General features: G+C 37.3%; 1 protein-coding gene across 3 annotated transcripts in view; it reads right to left on the reverse strand.

Annotated features, from left to right (window-relative positions):
• SKAP2 (src kinase associated phosphoprotein 2) overlaps positions 1-19214 on the reverse strand; it is a 117589-nt gene that overhangs the window by 41096 nt on the left and 57279 nt on the right. For all 3 annotated transcript variants that reach the window (XM_027675276.1, XM_027675275.1, XM_027675274.1), the window contains exons 5-6: positions 6312-6389; positions 5487-5570 (exon numbers count right to left, since the gene is read on the reverse strand). In XM_027675276.1, the coding sequence (XP_027531077.1) occupies positions 5487-5570; positions 6312-6389 (162 nt within the window). The remainder of the gene's footprint in view (positions 1-5486; positions 5571-6311; positions 6390-19214) is intronic.

Below are 19214 nucleotides of genomic sequence, written 5' to 3' on the forward strand. Positions count from 1 at the left end.
GGCAGAGAAAAAGGGTTTCGAAGAAACCTTGTGTAACTAAGTCCATGGGAACTTTTAAAACAAAGAAGGGTAAACCTTCAATGAGATCTTGAAATGACTGGGTTGTAAATTTGAGGCCTAAGGCACTGTGCCCATATTATTAGCACATGTAAAAAGAATTAGTGCATTCTGAAGAACAGCGAGTACTCGGATAGCAGAAAGGAAAGAAGTTGCAGAGGAAGGCATAAGGAACAAAGGCAAACAGAAAGATTTCAGAGAGTGATAAAGTATTTATAGATACTATTAGAATCTATAATTTAACTCTCTTCATCTTGAAATTAGGAGCCTGTAAGATTTTATGGTTTACATGGCTTCATGCTAAATGTAGTTTCACATACTTTTCCATGTGCAGGATGTCTGCTTTCTAAAAATAGTTAAGTGTCAGTATCTCCAAAATGGTAATTCCTTTTCCAGCTTTTGGAACAGTCCTTCCCAAATGCATGCACAGAATTTCTTCCCTTTTAGACAGCAGATCTGAAATGTAATCGCCTTTTTTTTCTTCTTCTTTCCTTTAATCTAGCCCTCTGAGAAATGGAAATTTAAAAAAAAATTAAGAAATTGAGGCAATGACTGAAACACACTATTTAGGGCACCAATTTGTTTATATTCAGTTTGCTTATACCCAGTAGCTATTTTTTAAATAACACACTATTAATCGCAAGTGTGCCTCTTGAGGTCTGAATTTAACAGTCTCGTAACAGAAGATCCGGTATACATTAGATAGATGCCTTTGATTGCCATCACTCTGCTACAACAAAGTCCTATTGAGCATGCATAATTTCCTCTTTTGCACAAATAGAAGTAGTCCACTACTGGCCTGGCCATCATTGTCTTACTATTCAGAGAAATCCAAAATTATCATGTCCGTGTTAAAAGTAAAGAAATTTAAAAAACATAAACTAAGATTTTTCTAAAAGCCTCTGAATCACACTCCTCTTCAACATCATATTACTTGCAAGCAAGCAGATACCATTTTCAAGTTATAAAAATGAAAATAAATTTTTAGTGTCCATTAACAGGGGAAAAATTACCATAATGTTATCAATTACTGTCTTGCTAAACATTTAGCTGATCCTTCCAGTTTGCTGAGACAGAAGGGCATATAACATTGTGGCCTAGTGAGGAAGAAGTAATGAAGCCATTAATTCATTCATTTATAAAGCAACAAATTAACTTTCCTTCTTCACATGCACTTTGAGGTCTGAAAGGTTATCCATACCATCTCGGTGTCTAAGGACACAGGAACAGCCAGAGATCACATAGAAAAACGACAGGCAATTAGGGTAGTCAACTCAGGGTGCAACTGCATGGAAGAAAAGAAGAGAGGAGTATAAAAGGTTTATGGAAGGAAAGACTGTGAAAAGGAGGACCAGGCAAGCTTCTGGAAATCCCACCCAGCTTTGACATTTGAACACACTCCTCTGCAATGTTGTGGGCTACAAGCCAGCAACAGATACGGAGGCACACGCACAAATACACATGCACTTCCTGCAATACCTATTCCTGACATGTGATTAGGTCAAACCTTTAAGCCTTTTTCCTCCATCTACTCCACATACCATTGATCATGAGAAAAAATGTAAGTGATTCGCTTAGACCTGTCTAAGCACAGATAAATAACATTATTTCACTACCCAAGGCTGCACCAAATGTAGGAGAAAATAGAGATAAAAACAGGGAAACAAGACATACGCCAGCCTGCAGGCATCACAACTGTTAAAAGAATGCTTGTAGTCTCTTAGGTGAACAAACACACAGACATTTACTGTATTTTCACAGGCTTTAGCTTATACTGTATTCTCCTGGACTAGGCCTCATATTTTTCATCCTTCAAACTCTTCCTTACATGTCCTTATGAGTTTTATACACTTCCACACTTCTTCTTGCTTTCCCAACATAAAAAGGAGAATGTTAGAAGAATTAAAAGCATTGTGGAAACAACAAATCTACATAAATAACAAAAAGGCATCATGTAGCCTCACATTTACCATTCAGTTACATTTCCACTGATAATAATGGCCCATCTTCGCGAACGAAGATTTGGGGAAAGGTCTTTTACCTTTCCAGCCTGCGCAATGGATTTTTTAGGTGAGACACAGCCTGCGCTGAACTGAGCCCACCCTTTAATCCTAAGGTTCATCTGCCGGGGCCAAGCAAGCTTGGACAATGGCAGTGAGGTCCTCAGGACGTAGGTTTGTTTAGAGTGACCTTCTCATAGATGGATGGCCTCACAGGGCTAACGAGCTACCATCTGCCCGGGGGACTTGGGATTCGAACCCGTGGTCGCAGCAGTGAGAGTCCTGCATGCTAACCACTAGGCCACCAGGGGTCCCCTTTTCCACTGATACTGAAGTGCAAAAATCAAACCTTGGCGAACAAATTACACACTGCACCAGACACAAAATAGCCTTCACAGACTATTCATCTATCAGTCTGGTTATAAAACAGACACAGTTATAAAACAGACACAGTTCAAGACACAGTTCTAGGTCCAAGATGGACCTAGAAATCCCTGCTGCCTCTCAGCTTTACGTCCCACAACACAGAGGCACTAGCACCCATTAAAAGCAACACAGGCAGCAGGACTGAGTACACACAGAATCCCTGTTACTCTGAAGCAAGGTTCACCTTGACAAGGGGGAATTTGCCTGTGTTGTGTGAATCAGCCCTGGAACCTGGCAGAAACCAGGGCCCAGCTTATAGAAAACCTCCAGACATTGCACAGGCTAGGGCAGACCAGCATTGTTTATGGACACCATCCCAGGAGTGGCAGCAAACTGCACAAAGCCACCCAAATGCACACTTCAACACTATTGGTAAGAACTACAGTTGGTAAGAACATACATTGATTTTCTACACGGTCCAAGTTATCTGGCACAGCATCAAGGCTCACAGTAAAAGAAGGACCCAAAACAATAGTGTGCTATGGCAGGTACCACTGCTGGCCATAATTGTGGGAGTGAAAACAGTTTCAGGTTCTTAAAGTGACTAAATGCCAGACCTCCTCATGATTGCCTCATTGCACACATCATCCATGCTGACAATCTGCAGCTAAACAGCATGATAAACTGCAGCACATACGTTTAAAACCATTAGGATGACAGCTCAGTTTCAACAGTAAACTAGTTTCTCGTGGCTGGTATCCAGTTTCTGCACAACGATGGCAAGTTGCTTCTGCACTGGAACCTTTATATAAGATGGCATCACAGGGCTGAAGAAAGTACCTCTGACCAGTCTAGGAAAAACCTTTTTATTCAAAGAAAAACCTTTTTTTTCAAAGGCAAGTTCAGGAGTGATTTAGTCATTCAATATCTGCAAGGTTAAATCATTACACCATGCTGCACTAACAGCACCAGTCACATGGAGGTAGGGCAGAAATTCATGCATCTGACTTGTTTGCTTCCTCCATGAACTACTGTTTGGAGTCCAATCATGCCATGCTCTCTACAACTACCTGAAAGGACATTGTAATGAGATAGGGGTCAATCTCTTTTCCCAAGTAACAAGTGATAGGACAAGAGGAAATGGCCTCAAGTTGCACCAGGTTTAGATTGGATATTAGGAACAATTTTTTCACTGAAAGGGTTGTCAGATATGGGAACAGGCTGCCCAGAGAAGTGGTGGAGTTACCGTCCCTGAAGGTATTTAAAAGACATGTAAACGTGGCTCTCAGGGACATGGTTTAGTGGTGGGCTTGGCAGTGCCGGGTTAATGTTTGGACTCAATGATCTTAGAAATGATTCTATGATTCTATACAATTTCCATGGACTATGTGCCCCTCCCATATCCTTACTTTATGGTTAGGAGAACCTTCCTCAAAAAATTTGCATTCTACAAAAGCCGTAAATGTATAAGCCAAACATTTGTATACAGATTTATAAAGGAAAGAGATCCCACAGAATATCACAGTCAATTCCTAACATGACACCAATCTTTTGAGCGCTAGGGAACATACTTTCATGCATCTTAACTTTCAGCACAGGTATTATAAGTTTCAACACAGATTTGATAATCAGGTTGTTGCAAAAGAAAAAAAAAAAGATGGAAAAACAGTAGGTGGGCAACTTTCCTGCCTTAATTCAAAGTCCATATGCTAGAAAGCATAAATAAACTAACGAGCATAGCCACAAGGAAAATATGTTAAAAAAACACAACCTTTTTTTTAAAAAAATAGCAGATAAAAATACAAATATTTTAAAATGCAGAACAATCTTCATGAACTAGCAATACATTCAGAAAAAAAAATTGCTGCTTTTAAAGTACAAGGTAATGTATAACTATATATATAAACAAGCAGCACATGATCATTTTCCAGTGAAACAAATAAATCAGTACTGACAAATCAGTGTTATGCCACACCTCCAAAAATTTTTTCAATACAGATTCTTTATGTTTTGGAAGCTTGACCAATCTGTAAATCCCAAGGAAAGAGTAAAGAAGAAAACGGAACATTTCACAGATATACTAACAGAACTCTGAAAATAGAATATGATGGGAAACTGTAGCAAAATGAAAACCAGACTTAGAATTAGACTCTTACTTTATTTCTTTTGTTTTTAAAGAGAAGATGAGTTTAAATGAGTTTAAATGAAACAAACTGGAGCAAATTAAATTATTCTTTGAAGAAAAAAAAACACAAAATAACTCAAATATAAGAAAAATAGAAGAAGAAGAAGGAAAAAAAAACTTCAGTGGAAAGTTTGCCTGGGAATTTTTTGGGGCAATAAAAAAAGACAATTGTACTTTTAAAATTTACTAAGATATATTTCTGTATCATTTGCTCTACCCTTAAACACCAAATGCACATGGCAAACAATTTAAAGGATGTTTTGACTGTCAATTTTAAAAATTCGAAGTGATATCCCAATATTTATACCAAATTCCAGATTCTTTCTAAACTGGCCATTAAAAGTCAACTTCAGAACTTAGCTTTAGCTTCCACTGCTGGCTTTTAGTTAAATACATTACTTAATTTCCAGCTTTTCCAGAACTATATAAAAAGAAACAAGGAACTTCACTATACAGCTTTTGGACTAATATTTTCCCGGATAGAACCATCTCTGAAGAACTCAGAAGGTTTAATTATTACAGGATGTTTTAAAATTAATATACTTTGGAGAGAAAGAACATTTTATGTCTAGTAAAACAGCTAAGTACCATATTATCATATTATCAAGCCAGTTGTTATTGCCACACAAAGTAGCTTTATAAGAAACTTACTCTTGTTTTTCCTCAGTTTTTCTGTTTTAGAAAACAAGTACATCATTTACAGGTTCTGAAGAATATTTACACATTTTGAAAATTCACAGCACTGTTTTAGAACTGTTTAAAAGAGAACTTTCTTTTAGAAGTTTCATCTGATTTCTTAAAATGACCTTTGATTTGCAGTTTCCAACTCCACTAAAGTTTTTATATTCTTTTGTGCATTAAAACATAATTTTAAGTACCTTTGTCACTTCCATAATAGTAGAAGATCGTCTTACTGATAGCACACCAACGCTTCTGCCATTCAAAGCCAAGAAAACTGTGATCTGAAATTAATATAATCTGTGTTATATCAATTTATGTCATTACTGAACACAAATATGCTACTTCTTTTCAAGGGTGAGGTAAGAGGGAGGAGGAGTCAGGAAAGACGCTAAGGAAAGGAAACAAAATCTGGATATGAAGAAGAGAAATGTATGGCACTGAGAAGGAAATTAGAAATAAAAATTGGTGCTAAGAAAACAAATGGGAATTTGAAATCATATAAAGAGAGAAGTCATGTGTAACATTAAATATAAGGAAATAATGAAAAAATTCCTAAATATTTCCTAGAGTTATTGCAGCATTAAGTGGGTATTAAAGTGACAATATAAGATTTATTGAATCAAGGTAAATATTGACTGAACCAAAGCTGAGATCAATATTTGCCCTCTTGAAGGAAAATAAATCTTGATGTTCACTGAAACATGAAGTCAACATATGGTACTTTTACATAGGTTCCTAATGTTTTCTTCAAAAATATCTGAAAGTGTCTGGATTATGGTTGACAGTGGACTTTCACTGCATGATTTTGTTAGTCAATAAAGAAACAGGATTTTCTTTTAATACTATGGGAGCAATTATGTGTTATGCTTCTTTTGGATAACAATGCTTGAACACTTCAGCTTCTACTCATTTTATTTATCACTCCTGTATAAAGTTATTCACGTGTATAACATTAAATACAGGCATATAGACTTCCCAGACATGAAATATGCACTAACTTTAACAAAGATAGCTAGACTTACCTTTTCTACGTTTTTCCAAGTATCCAGCCTTCAGAACAAACTGAAGATCTTGAGCTGCAACAGGAGGAAACTGATTCCCTGAAAGAAAAACAAATTCTATAAAGCACTGCTTTTCAAGAAAAAATGCTATTGTAGCATCAATAAAATTATGGATTTTACTCTCTCAATATGCAGGAGCTACATAGGAAGGAAAAAAATTATTCTAATAACTACTATGCCAGAATGTTTTAAGTAAAAAAACCCTCTAGCTATCAATGTCAGAGCTGTTGCTACTGTCCTCACTGTTTTAGTATGGACAAAATACAGCTGTGTAGCAGGCCCTGCAAGTCTCAGAAGGAAAAATATGTAATTAAACATGATACAGCAACTTTGTTTTGAACATGGTCTGTAAAGCAAGTTGGATAATGAAAGCACTAAGTTTTCAAATGTGCAAACAAAATCAGGAGTCACAATTCAACACGATTAAATCAGAAATGTGGCTTTCAATACCAGCTTTGTACAAATATATCTGGAAGCAACATATAAGGTGAGGACCCTCTATTACATGCCTACAAAAAGAGAAACCAGATGAAGAGATGATAAAAGGTGATGCCTGCTATTGACAGATATTGCCTAATTCGCAATATGACACAAAAGTACTGCCTATAGGATCTGTAAGGTGATAGTGGATAAACCAAAAACATCACACAGAAGTCTACAAAATTGTTGACTTACAGGCACTAATTTTAGACTTCATAGAATATGCCTGCATCCGCAAAATGGTGACCATGGTTTACCTGTATTTTTTCCTTTTTCTCAACACTAATTCATAGCCAGAAGCATAAGACTGGCCAGTCGACCTTGTCTCAACCTAAAATAAAAATTCAAATATCAAAAATTTGTGTCTTCCATCCTACATCCTTTCCTTCCTGAAAGAGCAGAATCATGATTTAAATGGAACTCCTGGTATTAAGAACAGGAATATGTTAGATGTGTATTTCATGGCTAGGCTTCGCGAACGAAGATTTGGGAAGGGCTCTACCCACGTTTCTTGCAAGCGCGTTGGTGGCTAAAAAGGCCAATACGAGAAAGGCAAGTCTGGTTGCAAAAGACACAGCAGAAAGACTCCTTAGATGGTATATTCTGCAAGGCTCGATTCTTTCTGTGTTGTCTTTTCTCCTCAAGGGTGATCCTGCGTGCTTTCTCAAAAGCATCAGCAGCGTTATAGATGGTCTGCCTCCAGGCCTCCCGATTGGAGGCCAGAGTAGACCAGTTATGGTGATCAATATGCTCGAGGCTGAATTGTTGCTTCAGGGAGTCCTTGTATCTTTTCTTTGGGGCTCCTCTCTTGCGGCAGCCAGTGACAAGTTCACCATAAAGCAGGATCTTAGGGAGGCAGTGGTCCTTCATCCTGGAGACGTGCCCTGCCCAACACAGCTGTGTTCTCAGTAGCATGGCCTCAATACTTGTGATTGCTGCCTGTTCAAGAACAGATGTATCGGTCACATAATCTGACCAGTGGATGTTTAGGATTGTACGGAGACAGCGTTGATGGAAGCGCTCTAGGAGACGCAGGTGGTGGCGGTAGATGACCCATGATTCGGATCCATACAAGAGAGTAGACAGCACTATGGCTCTGTAAACACTGATCTTTGTGCTTTTCTTCAGGTGTTTATTACGCCATACTCTTTTATGGAGTTTTCCAAAAGCACTATATGCCTTCGCTAACCTGAGATGTGTATTTAACATGTATATAAATATCATACTGCTTACCCCAAGCGAAAAAAGCAGAATAAAAGGTATTCTTGTGCTGCTGGGTTTTTTAAGTGCATGTGGGCAACACAGTGAAGTTCCTACTACTTATTATCATTAAATATTCATAAGTCACTGTAGGTAGGTGGCAAGTTTACAAGGCAGCAATTATTTATCAAAATATATGTAATCTCGTTATGTTCTACCAATATAAACATACAAAAAAGGACTGATATCAGCAGATAAACCCTGTGCTAAAAACACAAATTTAAACTATGCAGTTTGGGTTAAAGATCAACTCTCTGACCTCAAACCACGAACACCGTCTCTGGAAGGTCAATTTCCTGGACATTTAGGTTGTTTTAGGGGTTTTTTTTAATCAGTGTCCACAAATGAATTGCTTTATGGTGGTCTTATTTAAATATAGTTGTAACAGGAAAAATACAAGAAAAAGAGATAGGAGCACGTAGAGAATGCTATTTTTAAAGCTATGAAAATACTTAAAATGAAAAGGCATTCTTTAAATAATACAACTGGCTCTTTAGACAACAAAATATTTTGTTGGATACCATAAGACAGTGGATGGAATTTTATACAGACAGAATTTGATATTTCCATTTAATTTTTTATTAATATTACTTTTAAAGATTAGGAGTACACTAACTTCTATTTCAGCTTCTGCAGAATATTGTGTTAAAAATACAAGAGTTATGGCTGCACGTACATGCACTGTAAAATGATGCAGCTGTCCCCCCTTGCTTGATAATATGCAATCACTGTGCGAGATTAAATGAGAATTTAACACAAAGACAATCACTGGCTGGTATGTGATAGGTTTGATAGTTACTTAAAGGATGATCTAATGATGGTATTATGAGTGGGGGAGGTGAAGAGTTTTACAAATATACATCGTGTGCTGCTTTATATTGGTCATTGGGAGGCATCAGTGTGCAACACTTACAGCTTTACCTCACCCAGTAGGGCTCATTTTAGAACTCTGCAACCCCACAGATGTGGAAGACATAAAACCTAATTAAACAAACAAACAAAAGCAGTTCACTCTTAAATTTAAGAATTTCAACTGCTAGCTTGATCTAATTTTATCCAATATTGTTTGTATCAGTTTGAGTTTTGATGAGGAAGCTTGGCCAGCGACCATTTAGTGAAAAGTCAAATCAAATGGGACAATACAGTCCCAGAGAACCACATCATTTGGGGACTCCCTAATGTTATTCTGTTATCTGAACTGACTACTTCATAGTGAAAAAATTCCACTCTCAGTTTTGCTACTTCTGCTGAGACAAGTCAGGAAAAATTTGATGATGGTATTTTATGAAACTACATTTATTTTGCATAGGGCACTAAAAGCTTGTGAGGAAAGCAACATGCATGAAAAAAAGGCAGCCTTCCACTGTCTGGTGGAAAGAAGTCCTCCTCCCACCCTCAACCCGTAAGGAAGCCAGTTCCTTTTTCTGTTCTTCAAAGGAACTGAGGCAGTAACTCCACAAAAGAAGCTGAAGCTGGCCAGCCCCACTGCCACTCATAATCTGTAAGTACCTGAAGCAGAAACAGATCGCATGCATATTATCATCCATCTGTCAGAGAAGCCTGGGAACCAAAAAATATGATGGAACTTTAATGGAAGGGCAAGAGAAACAGACCCAATTGTAATATCCCAAGACACATACAGCTGTATAAGAGAGAAAAAGCATAAATCTGGTTAAATTCCTCCTTTCATTGCCCTGTACCTCCAGAAGGAAGGGGAGGGAGAATAAGTAGTATGAAAAGTATAAAGGAAAGAGAAAGAACCACCTCCTCCCACATTCCCATGAACCACAGGTGTTGCACATATGTGGTGGGAAGAAAGCACAAACACGGATACCCTTGCCCCTGTACTGCAACAAAAACAACGTTGGGAAGAAAGAATAGAGAATGACATCTTCCTTACAGTTATGCCTAGAGTCTAAACTGTGTCATCTGTCTACCTTTCTTCCATTTTTTTCATTCCTTTACTGTCTTGTCCACATCTCAAACATGATTTAGCATGAACTGCAACCCCTAGATGTGGGAACTCCCAGCCGAAAGCTTGGAATTTATGTAGCAGTTGGGTTTTGCAGTTGCTTTCAATCAGAATTGCTTCCCCATTCATTTGAAATAGATCAGTTTTGACACAAATCTCATAAAAAAGTATCACTAAAGCAATGCTTTGTTATAGTAAAGAAGCATTCGTTTACATTACACCAGCAGCTGAGATCAGAGACTCAGTTGACTGCTGCATGGGACTTGGAATAAGATAGCTCTTTCTATAAAGAACCTGTTTAAGACAGAGAAATACTGCCAAGAAAGATGGCATTACTATTTTATTTAAATAAAGAACCATGAAGCAAATTAGACAACCTGCTTCAAATCACATAGTCCTTTAGAGTTCAGAGCTCTGAATTTCCAATGTTATACTCCCATCACCAGGACATCTTCATGAAAAGGAGAATTTTCCCCTTCCCTCATGAATGCAGTTGAAATCGCCTGAATTCCAGTTTTCTGTAACTTCACTGGAGATTGTCCAACATAAGAAATTAAATGTAGAGATGCAAGGAGTTTGCATCCTGGGGATGCAAGATAGAACCTACTGATGCTATCTTTCTTGGGTGTGTCGGTGTTTGTTGCTGAGAAACTTACAGTCAAGCTGGCTACTAGATCAGAGCAAAATTTCTCTCCCAATATCAGACCAGCAGAGATCATCATGTCTTTCCACCTACTTCCTAGCCCTGTATGGTCTGTTTCCAGATATGACTCAAGGATTTAGAAACAAAGATGTTAAAAGGCCCATAGTCTTCCCTACTTTCTCCTCTGGTACACTGTAGTTTTTGAAGTCAATTTTAAATACCAAAGAGAAAAGTAGCACTCTGAGTCAAGAAGTGTTCTGTGGCTTGCGTCTGTGTGAGTTTACATGTAGAGAAAGGTACAACAATTGCTTTTGTGTACTCTTCTGGACCTAATTTCTTCTGTGTCATTGCCCAGACAGTGGTGGGCAAGCACAGAGTTAAGGATACAAGAAAGGTCTCATTTCCATTCCTGAGTTTCTACCTCACAAATAATATTTTGAGCCTTATTCCTTTGATGTGAAGATCAGATCAATACTACCCTACACTTTGGGAGATTATTATCTTGCATCCCAATACACAGTATAAAATAAGAGAGGTCCATCTGCTTTATGTTAAAGGTTTTCCTTCATTCTTGACCACCCACTCACATAAGAATCTCCCATAATAATTTCTCTTCCTATCCTGGTGGGAATTACTCCAATGTACTCCAAACTATAATCTGCAAGTTATGCTCCAAATGCATGATGTGTAAAAAAGCCATCAAAGATCAGATCAAAATATTTATGAGTCCTAAACTTTCACATCTTAGAGAAAAGTACATTATATGTATAATACACTGGGCTCTTCCTCTTGGTTCTAGGCACTCTCGCGCCAAGTGAGCAGCTGGCAGTTATTATAATACTATTTCTGCCAGGCTAAAAATTCCTCCAGTGAAAAGAAAGTTAAATTATCTCATACAAGCATAAAGCCAGCCTTTCTACTAGTCATGCTTTGACTTCAGAAAAACATTAATGTTACTAATGTAGGTGTACTAATGTACAGGTTCCACTGCACAAATACCACAAACACAGAGTACCTTGTGACTTCAGAAAGACTTCCGACTATAGCTTATGGCATGACTACAATTTTTGCAACTTGGTAATCTAACAGTCAAAAGCCTGAATGATGCAATCTTTTTTTTCACTCTACTGCAACAGTGAATTTGGTCCATTAGTTAAAAACGGTTTCATCAGTGTCACTTCACAGCATGAAATTCAATCACTGCACCTGGAATTTTGATTTTTGGAGGACCCAAAGTTGTTAAAATTTCATTCTGTACACAAAATAGATAAAACAAAACCAGGTTGTATTATTCTGCACTGTTTACCAATAGGAATATTTTTTTACTTCTGCAATGTGGGCTAAGGAATACATAAAGCAAGAAATAATTAGAGGTCAATGCATTCTAAAGAAGTGCTTAGCATGCTTATGGGAACTTAAACAGGCGAAGTGGAGATAAGTGTAATTCAGTAACAGCTAAGTGGTTGATTACAGCTTGCTTTCCTAGTAGAGGACCAGTGGTTTAACCACTATAATGGTAAAGACTTCTTGCTCAAATAAGAATAATTTTATTTTCTTCAGTCCTTGTAAAAGAAAGCTGCCAGGAAAAAATACATTAGTTTGAATATACGGAGGAAACAGTGGTTGCTATTTCTTTATCTTCTTCTAACTAAAAAAAAATAATAATATGAACACTATTATTGAAAAATTATTTTTTCAGCTTCCTTTCTATTGTGCTGAAGACCCTTAGTGTCATCTGCGAATGTACTGAGGGGTGCACTTGATCCTCTCATCCAAATCATCAGTAAAGACACTGAATAGGACTAGTCCCAGTACTGAGTCAACTGGATGTAACTCCATTCACCACTGCTCTCTGATCCCAGCCATCCAGCCAGTTTTTTACCCAGCAAAGAGTGCATCTGTACAGTCCATGGGCTGCCAGCTGCTCCAGGAGAATACAGTAGGATACAGTATCTCAGGCTTTACTGAAGTCCAAGTAGACAACATCCACAGGCTTTCCCTCATCCACTAGGTGGGTCATCTGGTCATAAAAGGAGATCAGATTGGTCAAGCAGGATCTGCCTTTCCTAAATCTCTGCAGGCTGGACCTGATCCCCTGGTTGTCCTGTATGTGCTGCATGATGACACCCAAGATGATCTGTTCCATACCTTTCCTCGGCACTGAGGTTGGGCTGACAGGTCTCCTCCTCCTGGCCCTTCTGACTTTCTAATTTTCTCTCTACATGGCCTAATGACATCTTTGTCCTCTTCCTGAGTTGCCTGTCCCTTCTTCCAAAGATCATAAACTTCATTTTTTTTCCCTGAGTTCCAGTGAAAGCTGTTCAGCTAGGCTGGTCTTCTTCCCTGCTAGCTCATCTTTTGGCACATAGGGACAGCCTGCTCCTGCAGCAAATGCAGAAAGTAGGGCATTTTGCCTTCAAGCTCAGGTCTTTTATGCTATCTCTCAGGCTGAAATTCTAAATTGGCAGAGATACTCTGAAAATATTTGTGTTAAAGCTCAGCAACAAAGGAGTAATGTTTCTAGCAACACAAAGAAGTAATTTCATCTTCTTTCCCTCCCTCCTACGCCACTTCTCACACACTTCTCCAAAAATTCTTCGTATCTCTCCATTTCATTTTGATCTGGAAATACAGCATTTACCCCCTTTTAATAGCTGCTACAGAGGGATTCAATTATCTTTGAATGTGTACATAGCAATACACTGGGGTCACATCTGTTGCACAAGCACTGTGAATCTAGGCTAAAGAGGAGGTGGTTTACTTTCATATGCATATCTTCTCCCTACATTTACTTTTTTATTAAAGAGAAGATTAATGTATAGTGAATTTAAAAAAAAAAATCCTATTTCCTAGAATCTTCTGATTAAAGAAAAGTTATCAGTAGGAAGATCACACAGAATTTCATTAGCTTCATTAACTGTCTTGAACATTTTCATAAAGACTACTTCAGTGTTTTGCAAATGTAGAAGGCTGGTAGCTCTGAATTAGTTTAACATGCAAGAATCAAAAGATAAATGTTAAAGAAAACATTTCATTCAGGAGAATAAATATAACAAAAATGTTTAGCTTTTGAAACATTGGCTCACAAAAAGTTAGCTTTTTGGTCTTCAAAGTGCTCATTCCGAAGACTGCCTAGTCCATGAAGCTTTGCTCTGGAGCCATCCCCAGCATTACCCATTGTGTTCTCTATTAGTTTACAATAATTTTCACAGAATAATTTGCCTTGATATATTCCTCTAAGAAGAGCCAGCAGTGTATTTCATTAAAGAATACTCAAAGCAGTGTCATCTGTTTCTACTTTTAATTCTTTCTAATTTGGGATATGAAGTTTGGGTTACAAACACTACCACCACACCCTCAGAGGCCTAAATACTGAGTATTTCTTCTGGACTCCTCCCTTGGAAGGACAGTGGTATGAGCCTTTCTCTTCCCTTTGTTCCTTTAAGCAGAGGAGAAGACAGTGGGCCAGGCAGCCTAAAAACCACTGCGATTGATGTTTTACAGAAACATCTAGTTCGGTTAATCAGTTAGCATGCTTGAGATCTGTCTCTTTTTGGCATTTTCATTTAGCCTCTAGTTATATAACTGTGTATTTAGTTATGTTACATTTAAAAATCTTACATCTATGGCTTCCTCGATCCTCATCTGTTTTCTGAGCAAAGTTTTTTAAGTAGTTGTAAAATATTTCATTTCACAAAGACATTTTCTTTTTTTTTTTTTTTAACAAGTTATAGGAGTCAGCCAGTTAGACTTCATTCACTAGGATCCACAGCCTAATGGAATTATCCCGGATCGCGTACTCCCCATCCAAACCAAACTCTGAATTTATAAACCAGTGTGGTCCTGGATTTATGCATTCTTTTGATGGCTTTCAAATCGGTTATAAAACACCCACATTTTGCAGAGCATCTTAATATACAGAGGAATTCATGGCTTTCACCCCTTGGTCTAGATTTGATTTTCACACAGGTATTTATTAAAATTTCACAAATGACACCCATGGCACATGGAGGGCGGGGGGAGTGATTTCTGATGTGAGTGCAGGCATTATCCCCCAGGGTTATAAAAGAGGCCACTGCATGCTTCACAGGAGCAGCGTTCCCGCTTCTGCTGTTTCTCAAAGATTCTGAGACAAGACAGAAAGAAGATACAGCAGTAAAGAAAAGGTCTCTTGTACAAAATCTCTCACTCACACCACTGTAACATAAGGCATAAAAATGTAAAAGTTTTGCTTAAATCCCTCCAAGGATCATTAAAGTTTACTCAGTCATTTCAGCGCAAGAGAGGTTTCAGTCACCCAGAAGCTCACACTATAGATATGAGAAAAGTGCATCAGTGGCAGAAACTGTAGTACAAATTTTGCCTATGCAACAAGAAGCTCAGCTTTCTACTTTATTGTGAGAAATAAAGTAGGCAGGAAAACACAGAGATAAAAACAGTGTCTCTGCTTTGCAAATAGAACCAAGTCAAAACAGACCATCATGGATCAATTAGAGGCACTGGGAATTCTCATGAAATGATGCAGGCAAGTTGAAATTTCCCAGCATCATCTCACAGACAAGCACACACATCCAATTTTGATTAGAAACCCTAAGTAAAGACTCAGAATATCTACATGATAGTTTGAACCACAGAAGGTGCTGTTAGCTAATCAGAGAAAATTAAAAGGCCAAGAATAAAGAGTCTACAGCTGGAGTACGACCAGCATGATGTCAAATTGCATATGGATAGCATCTTTAACCACATCGTGATTCTTGTATTCCCAGATGACTATCAGGAAGAAAGTCCTACAGGTTTACCAAACACAAGTTAGAAGTTAGCAATTAATATGTCCAGGTGAAAAATACAATTTTTAGCTTAACATCTAAAACATCTGGAAAAGGTAATACTACAATTGTACACTGCAATTTACTACTATTTTTAAATAGCCACCTGGTAAGCATAAGAATCCCTTGGAAATATCCACTATCCGCAGCACCTTAAGAAAATCTACAGTAATCAGAATTAGAAGTTCCCTATTACTTTTCTGATTTTGTCACAGTGTTTTGAATTAGTACTTTTTAATTTCATCTTTGGGCAACTGGCACATTTTGTTCAGTAAATAAGCCTAAACTGAGATCAAGCAATGACAACTATTTAACTGAACATGAGAATGATTTAATATGTTTAGGCAGAAAAATTGTCAAATGTCATTTATTGCAAAGCTAAACAATGAATTTTCAATTTATATTTCAAAACTAGTAGTACATGTTCTCATAGTTTCAGTGTCCTAGAAATTGAAGTATTTATTATTCAACAATATTTTGACAGATCTACAAAGCTCACTACAAAGTGAACTCTGTGACTCTTACCCAAACTTTCGTAATGCAGTGCAAGCTAGATTTTCCAAAAATCACACATCCATCAAACAAAAAGCATACAAATATTCTTCCTCTTAATTTTATAATTTCCAAATTTTTTGCCCTGTCTCCTCTCCTGAGTATGTTTCATTGTGTATACATCCTTTTCTAAATTGTTCTATTTCTTGTTCCAGAAGCTAGTTTTAGCCCCTTTTAAAAAGTCTTATGAAAAAAAAACCCAACCCCAAAAAGAAATAAAAAACTAAAACCGTACAGTTTGGGAAGTGTCAAACATAGCTGAAGAGAAAAATCATCCAATGTGAATTTCAATCTGTGAGAGGGATATTTGAGCAGGGGAGCATTTTAACTACTGCTCTGATAGAAGCGCTAACACACCATAAATACACTAAGCAATACCAAAGAAATCCTGGGAAAGAAGGAAATTCTCAGACTACCACAAAAACCCCCAATGTAAATCGCATGAAGTTTTATATATGGAAGTCACTTATGCCAACTGGCAGCCCTCTCAGATTAGCTGTGTAGTCTGCAAAGTTCCAACTGTTCTGACTCCTGGCCAAAGGCCTGGCCTGCTAAGCTCTTGAAAGGAAACATACGTACACACTTTGAGCATTTCAAATGCTCCAACAGCTCATATCCTTAATCAGAAAAAGTTTTAACATTAACTGGTGGGAGCTGAAAAATCTTTCATCTGTACAAAGGAAGAGATGTGAATTCCTAAAGTCAGCTAAAAACACATCTTTAAAAGTGGCAGTTGCAGATTTCAATGAGGAGGTCCTTGAAAGCCAGTTTTCATTTTCCACATTTTATGTATTCCGGCAAACACAAAATGGCTTGAATGTTCTGCCTCAGTACCTCATTTTTGATACATTTCTTCTACTACTGATAATTTCAGTAAAAAGCTATGCTCGGTGATCAGTGAACTATCACACTCCAAGCTTCTCTGCATTTGAAAGCAAATTTGGTTTAAGATGGAGGTATGACTTTACACTGCAGTCTGCATGTAAAGACAAGCCTTTTAAAAATAATAACAAAAGAAGAAAATCTCATACAAGCCTTTCAAGTTTTCCTACTGCAGCACACAAAATGCAGATCAAATATCATTCAGCATGTAGAAGTAGGAATCTCCGGTAGAATTACAGTCTCCTGCAATGATAACATTGCACTTACAAAAATCAATCTACAGAGCAAGACCATGAGAAAAAAATCAAAAGTGACTAACACAGTGCCTTTATTTTCAAGTACTCTGAAAGAGGTAATAAAGAGGTAATAAAAATCCTAAGGTTTTATGGTTGAAAAAACACATTCCTATTTTCATACCTCCTCTCACAAGAAGGCTGCTACCACAAAGATAAAATATTCTCCTGTTTTGCTGTAATTGCATGGGACCAAACTGAAAAGAACAAGGGAACACTGTAAGAAGCCAGCAGAGCACACTGCAGGAAGCCAGAAGAACACTCCTGTGTTTCCTGAAAGATTTCCAGATGTAAATTTCAGTTGCCATTCACCTTGAAGTACTGAGAATGACAGGAAGAACCACCTTCCAATACCAGCTCCCAAGTTTTCTGAATGACTGCACTAATATTTTCCACTCCATTTGAAGGCTCCAGAAGAAATCATACACTTGAAGACGCAAGCAACAAGAACTCTGGCAGAAGCTGTTTTTCTCTGAACAAGAGAGAGGATATCTGACTAACTGCTTCAATTCTCCCGTAAGCCCTATTTTGTTACATCTAGTCAGTCAAAATACTTGCTTTAATTTTTCAATGATCTAAGTTATGCCAAGCTACAGAATGAATGTATTTCCTTTTTCGACACACACCTATTATCTTTAACAAATGACCCTATGCGGTTCTTACTGGTTTTAGTATCAAGTAGAAATATCTGAAATAATATTATTTATTTGCAGTTATCAACAATTATTTTTATTTTGGAAACCACCTATGGGATTGAAATCCAAAAATTAAAGAAGATCATTTATATTGACATGTTAAATGCCAGCTTGTCTTTTCCTATTATAAGCACATAGAGGTTTCCATACTTTCAGCATCTACCATGGGAAATCCCAAATGTTAAGGGATTGGAAGCTCATAAACCACAGTTACCATCATATTCTGCAACAGGGGTCAAAATTTGGGAAAAGAGAATCAAGAGAAGAGCTATGACTGATTTTTGCAATATGTGTATAAGAAAAAGATGACACAATGTGAGAAATAGGTGTTTTTTACAACTTAAGACTTTTACAATGATGAAGTAGCTGAATAAATGTCAGTGAGATTTTTTCCAAACTCATTTTGTGTCCCTTTATTCTCACAACACACTTGAGTTTTCCTTAAGCCTACTCTGCGCATAAATCTAATTAAGGATTAGAAAGGCAAACCACTCCGTGAATGCAACCACTGTTGAAACTTGAACCAGTTGTAGTATTAATGAATTAACTGAACCTGCTAAAGGAGTAGCATTGTTTGGTCTGTGGACAGTACACAGTGATAGTATTATGGTCTCTGGACACCAGTAGGACAGAATTTATAAGAAATGTAATAATCTTTATCAGATAACTATTGGAAAACAGCCAGACAATCCTTTATACAGGCAAAAGAGCTTATTTATACAAAAATTCCTTGGTTACTTTCACTTTATAGCAACTGGTTAACACATATCACTCCTCTACACACCTGGCATAATACACAACATGCACAGTATCACTCAAAATCTACACTAAAAACAAAGAATTCAAACCTGCAAACATTTTTTAAATAAAATACAGTATTTTCTTCTAATTTAAAAATGTGTTAATTCAGTTCTCTTTAAAAGTACGCAAAAATAATAATTGCGTCAAAGCTGTAAAGTGGTATTGCCAGATTTCAACAAAGTAAATTTTAAAGTTGATCTGTGAACACCAAAAAAAAGAAAACAGAACTTCTAATGGAAATGCTGACACAACCTTAGCTATGACAATGCTAACAGCACTGCTCTAATAAATCTGTCAGTTTCTGTAATGCCTATGACAACCCCATTAATATGAATGATGTACACTTCACATAGCATCCTACAAAGCAACTGCACGAGTTATATCATCTTCATTCCGAGTAACAAATCAGTAATCAATATTTGTAAAAGCAGACTAATCCTTTGCAAAATCACTGGTTTAG

The sequence above is a fragment of the Neopelma chrysocephalum genome, unplaced genomic scaffold (genome assembly GCF_003984885.1).
Source record: "Neopelma chrysocephalum unplaced genomic scaffold, ASM398488v2 Primary Assembly neopelma1_26, whole genome shotgun sequence".
Classification (NCBI taxonomy): Eukaryota; Metazoa; Chordata; class Aves; order Passeriformes; family Pipridae; genus Neopelma; species Neopelma chrysocephalum.